Source organism: Helianthus annuus, chromosome 7, assembly GCF_002127325.2.
Source record: "Helianthus annuus cultivar XRQ/B chromosome 7, HanXRQr2.0-SUNRISE, whole genome shotgun sequence".
NCBI classification, from domain to species: Eukaryota; Viridiplantae; Streptophyta; class Magnoliopsida; order Asterales; family Asteraceae; genus Helianthus; species Helianthus annuus.
This window is the reverse complement of record NC_035439.2, coordinates 77305183-77311021: the sequence shown is the minus strand read 5'-3', so window position 1 is coordinate 77311021 and position 5839 is coordinate 77305183. Positions and strand designations below refer to the sequence as shown.

Genomic DNA, 5839 nt, shown 5'->3' with positions numbered 1-5839 from the left:
AGCGGTGATACTCCGCGTGATAGATTTTGGGGGTGTGACACCATTTTAGTTCACTGAGTTAATTTCATTCATTTTTTTGTTAACAAGAAGGGCAATTCGGTCATTTTATATGGCGAATTGCCCTTCTAGTTAAAAGAATTACATATAAAATGACCGAATTGCTCTTCTCGTTAACAGAAAAATGAATGAAGTTAACCCAGTAAACTAAAATGGCAACGGTAAAAAATTTTTTGAACCCACAGATAAAAAAAATGAAATCTTTAAATTAAACCGACAAAATAGCTCAAATCACATCAACTAAAATTTAACTCGGAATAAAATGTTTTGAAACTACCCACGCAAACCAAATCTGAGAACCACGTTACTTCCTCTCTCGATCCGCACGGAACTTTGCTTGCTCAAGCCTCATCAACATCGTCATCAGGTGAACAGACAATCACAATGACTTGTAATCTTCACACACTTATAGAAATTATACATAATCATAACATTTTTTCGTCAATTAAATGCATTACATTTCGTCAATTTCATATATGTTTCTTATTATTGCGATTTACGTATGAATTTCGTATGTTAGGTTTTCGCTCTCTGAATTTGCTAACATAGACGTACACGTATATAATTGGTTAATTTCAATCGTCGTTAACGATAATCTTAGAGCATTCATAGGTTTTAGGGCAGCCAGATCGACTAATTACACATTGCCTGTTATACTATATCATCTAGGGGATCACCTGATCAATATAAGCTTAGTTGTATCTACATTTTATTTTATTTTTATTATCATTATTTTTTTTGCAATGCAACCTGATTATAATAAGATTATAACTCTGGCGGCTAGCTCGGAAAAAGCTGGCTCGAAAATGGCTTGTTTGTTAATGAGCCGAGTCGAGCTGGCTCGGTCGTTTGGCTTGTTTAGCTGGCTCATTGGCTCGTCTAATCTAAAAAAGCAAATATTAATATATATAAATTGCGTATCAGATGGAATTTTAGTCTTTCTGCACTGGGTATCTACAGTCTGACAATGAATTATTACTTTTGGTAAAATGAAATAACAAGAAATAAGGTTACTGAATGTCTTCTTTTTTCATGGTTAGATAACAAAATTAAAAGTAGAAACTTTTACTTATGATCTGAACTAACAGAAATTTGGTCATTTGCAACAGATAATATGGAGAAATCATGCTCTCTTCTTATTCATTTCGACAAAGGAACACCGGCACTTGCCAATGAGATCAAGGTGGCTCTTGAAGGAAACGACGATACTGCAAAGATAGACGCCATGAAAAAAGCCGTTATGCTTTTACTGAACGGAGAAACACTACCACAGCTTTTCATCACAATCGTTCGTTACGTCCTTCCTTCAGAGGATCACACGGTTCAGAAACTACTCCTTCTTTACCTTGAAATCATCGCAAAGACGGACTCCAAAGGAAAAGTCTTACCCGAAATGATTTTAATCTGCCAAAACTTACGAAACAATCTCCAGCACCCGAATGAGTACATTCGCGGTGTAACTTTGCGGTTTCTTTGCCGTATATGTGAAACCGAGATTATCGAGCCCTTGATCCCTTCCATATTGGCCAATCTGGAGCATAGAAATCCGTTTGTAAGGAGGAATGCCATACTTGCGGTGAACGCGATCTACAAGCTTCCACACGGGGATCACCTTTTGGTCGATGCACCAGAAATGATCGAAAAAGTGTTATCAACCGAAGCTGATCAATCCGCAAAGAGAAACGCGTTTCTTATGCTTTACACATGCGCCCAAGATCTTGCGGTTCATTACCTTTTGACCCATGTGGATAAAGTGTTCGAATGGGGCGAATCGTTACAAATGGTCGTGTTGGATTTGATACGCAAAGTGTATCGGTCGCACACACGAGAAAAAGGGAAGTACATAAAGATCATTATATCGTTGTTAAACGTACCTTCCGCTACTGTTATCTTCGAATGCGCGGGAACACTGGTATCGTTATCATCCGCTCCCACCCCCATTCGGGTTGCAGCCAGTACGTATTGCCAGCTTCTCGTCAGTCAGAGCGACAACAATGTGAAGCTTATCGTGCTTGATCGTTTAGACGAACTAAAAGCTTCCCATAACGAGATCATGGTTAATATGATAATGGACGTGCTCCGGGCACTCTCGAGCCCAAACCACGACATTAGGCGTAAAACACTTGATATCGCTCTTGATTTAATCACCCCTCAAAACATTAACGAAGTCATTCTCACTTTGAAAAATGAAGTGGTGAAAACTCAAAGCGGCGAGTTTGAGAAAGATGGTGAGTATCGTCAAATGCTTATTCAAGCGATTCATCGTGTGCGGTCAAGTTCCCGGAAGTTGCGGGCACGGTTGTACATATGTTGGTGGATTTCTTGGGCGATAGTAATGTCGCTTCTGCGATGGATGTAGTTTTTGTGAGGGAGATAATAGAGATTTAAAGACTAGGGAAGTAGGGAGGGATTAAACTTTCAAAATTACAATTATAGAATTAGTTATGACTTATGATGGTTTTTTTGAAATGTGTTTGTGTGATTAGAATCAAAATTTAAAACTATGGTTTGAAAATTGAAATTGAGACATGCTTTATTTGAAACTTTGTTTGTTTACGTGAATATAAATGTTATGTATATCAATTGATTATGTCATCATGTGAAATTATGGTAAATTGGTTATACTTAGATTATAATGATTTATTTTGATTCTAAATAGAAACTATGTGTAATTCTATTATGGAACGGTTTCTCAAAATGAAAGGTGGAAAATCACCTTCCAAAACTCTCGAATACGTTGACGTAGATATGCTTCCTTTGGGTCCTCATGATCACAAGTCGATTTCATCATATAACGTTAATCAACGAGATGGGATTAGTAGGGCATACATACTTAGAGGACCATGTCAACTAAGAGGTATAGACTTCCCACAATCAATGTGTCATGTAATGAGTTAAGGCAATTTAAAGAAGATTGGTATGATAGATATGAGTGTAAGGGATGGTCAGAGTATAGTGTAAAATTGGGCCGTGTGTTTTGCACTTTTGCTTATGTTGCTACTTGTTTAGGGGAACCTTTAGAGATAAAAGAGACACATTTGTTTCCGAGGGGTATAATGGTTTGAGAAAAGAACATGCGGCCCTTCGAAAACATATAGACTTAGTCAATAGATCCCACAACCAATGTTTCAAAAAGTGTGCCTATTTAATTAATGAAAATCAATCGGTACGAGCAAAAGTAGACAAAAGGACCTATAAGAAAAAACATGAATACCGACTTAGATTAGGTGCTTCAACTATACTTGGAAAAAAGCTTATTGAATCAAGTATTGTCGTTTCTTGATCACGATGAATCAAAAGATACATTACATAAGGAAATTTCTTGGCACTGATGTGCGTAAAATACAACATATAAATTGTATCAAATATGGCGTAAAATCAACCCTTTTTCGGTACTAATGTTGGAAAAAGCTTGTTTCCTTGTTCCTTTTTTAATTTACAGTGTCAAAAGAGCTTAAACGCACAAAAGAAGCAAAATAACAGTAAAAACCAACATAAATACAAAGAAGAAGGATTGACGCAACTCGCCAAACCCCCATCCACATCCAAACCAATAAAATAACAAGAATTAGAAGCTTTGGCACGGGGCCGTGCCCACCAGGCGTAGGTCGTGCCCAGTTAGGATTCCCTGCAGAAGAAAAAGACAACAACAAAAGAAAAATCAGAAGATCAACACGGGGCCATGCTAAGGCAACACGGGGCGTGGTCAACTCTAAGATTCGCAGAATCTGAGATAGTACAGTAAGTACATTGGCCACGGGTCGTGCCGTTGACGCACGGGGCCGTGTTAGTACGAGGTATGACACTGTAGTTAATGAAGAGGAGAGAGATTGAAGGCCACGGAGCCGTGCCAGGCGGGCACGGGCCGTGTTGGACGTCTGACTTCAGCTATAAATAGGGGTGCTTGGTTCATTCCAATCCGTCCCTTGGCAAACCACTCCTCTCACACTTGCCACCACTCCACCACTACTACAACACCATCATCCACCTCCATCATCCATCTTCCATCGTTTAGAGTGTGTAGTAGTCTCGGGATTCAAGATCGATCGTAAGGGTTCTTATCAAACAAAGGCCATGCTTGGCTAAACTCTTACATCACTATTCACTTGGTGAAGACAAATCTTTCATGTGTTACTTTTCGATTTCCAATCTTTGGCTCCTTTTTAATTGGGTATGTATTAATGACTTTAATAACTAGTTTTTTATATTGAAGGCGAATTAATCTAACCATTCTTCATATGTTGTTGATTCACATATTTGTGTCTTTATGGTCTATATAAAGCGCATTAACTACTTAGAAGGGGTTAGAAGGGTGGTTGGGTAATTCTATATCTCGTTCAGTGGGTAATTCTAGATCCTGCGAGAACCTGGTTCAAGCTTAGTACTACTTCACGGTTTGGGCAGTACTGTTCGCCCCAGAAGAAAGTAGGAAACCGCTTGAATCCCTTATCTATAAACTACTATTAAAACTTTAAACCAACCCTGCGAGGACTATATCCCTGCTGACTCAGACCAAAGGGTTGAGGGTAACGCTGCCTGGAAGGGGCCTACTACTTTTCACATTAATAACTTACTTAATTATCTTTCAATAATCTAACCTTGCAGGACTGTATCCCTGCTGACTCAGACCAATAGGTTGAGGGTAACACTGCCTGGAAGGGGATCTACTACTATAACTTAAAGATAATCTATTAAAACACCCAAAATGCGGAAATCATTAAAGAATACATTAAAGAGGAGTTGGAACTAAGTGATTCCTTCTTGTTTATCTGTTTTTCTTATATTTTATTTTTGCTTTTTAGTTTATCTTTTTATAACTTTAAAACCCTTTTCATCAAAATTTGGTTAGATTAGACGTTACCGATAAGCCAGTATTAAAAGCTCTTGTGTCCTTGGACGACCTCGGTATCTTGCCATCACTATACTACGTCCGCGATGGGTGTACTTGCCCTAACGTGTGTGTAGAATGATAGTATTATATCGTTTTTTATAAATTTAAAACTTGAATTTGCGAGTAAAAAGATCTAAAATATATCTTAAAAATATATACACACACCGCACCACGTCAAGTTTTTGGCGCCGTTGCCGGGGACACAAGCATTTTGAGAAAGCTTAAAATTAGCGGCCTAATCAAACTCTAACATTTTTCAAAACTGTGCGCCCGTTTTCAAAACTTTTTTTCTTTTTACAGTAGGTTTAACATGAGGCCGTGTTACCGGGACACCCTCCGTGCTGCAAATTTTCTTAAAAACTTTTTTCAAACGCCCAGATACAGACCTGCCCACGGGGTCGTGCTAGTTCAGCACGGGCCGTGGTCAACAATTTGTTAATTTTAATCTTCTGTTTTCTGATCCCAAGGCTCGTTATTCTTCTGGGTATCTTCCCAAAACAATGGATTACTACTCATAAGACTACACCTACTATATTGAGGATGATTATGAGGAACCTTATTGTACCATTTGCGGTGAATCCCATTCAGTGCAACATTGTTACCTTTTCAAACCATCAACCTCATACACCACTTATGAAGAACCAAGGTTTGAGCTCCCAAAGTCAAGCTTTGACTGGGATGCCAATCTGTTTGAAACCTACGACACGCCACCAACAATTAATCCCGAAGCCGAAAGCCTAATACAAAGTCTCAAAAATCTAGAACTCTTAATTAAGAGATCTCGTGAAAAGGAAGAGACCATTTGTACTAAAGAGTTAATAATCGAAGAGGTAAAAATAGAAGAGCATCGAAACGAAAAACTCACACATGAACCAAACCAAGAAGAAGGTA

The 5839-nt window shown here is 38.4% G+C and overlaps 1 protein-coding gene across 1 annotated transcript; it reads left to right on the top strand.

Annotated features, from left to right (window-relative positions):
* Positions 1–362: 362 nt before the first annotated feature.
* On the top strand, positions 363–2606 carry LOC110868040 (coatomer subunit beta-2-like). Its single transcript, XM_035975563.1, has 2 exons — positions 363–448; positions 1167–2606. The coding sequence occupies exons 1-2, from the start codon at positions 442–444 to the stop codon at positions 2414–2416; spliced, it is 1257 nt and encodes a 418-aa protein (XP_035831456.1). The 5' UTR covers positions 363–441; the 3' UTR covers positions 2417–2606.
* The last annotated feature ends 3233 nt before the right edge of the window (positions 2607–5839 follow it).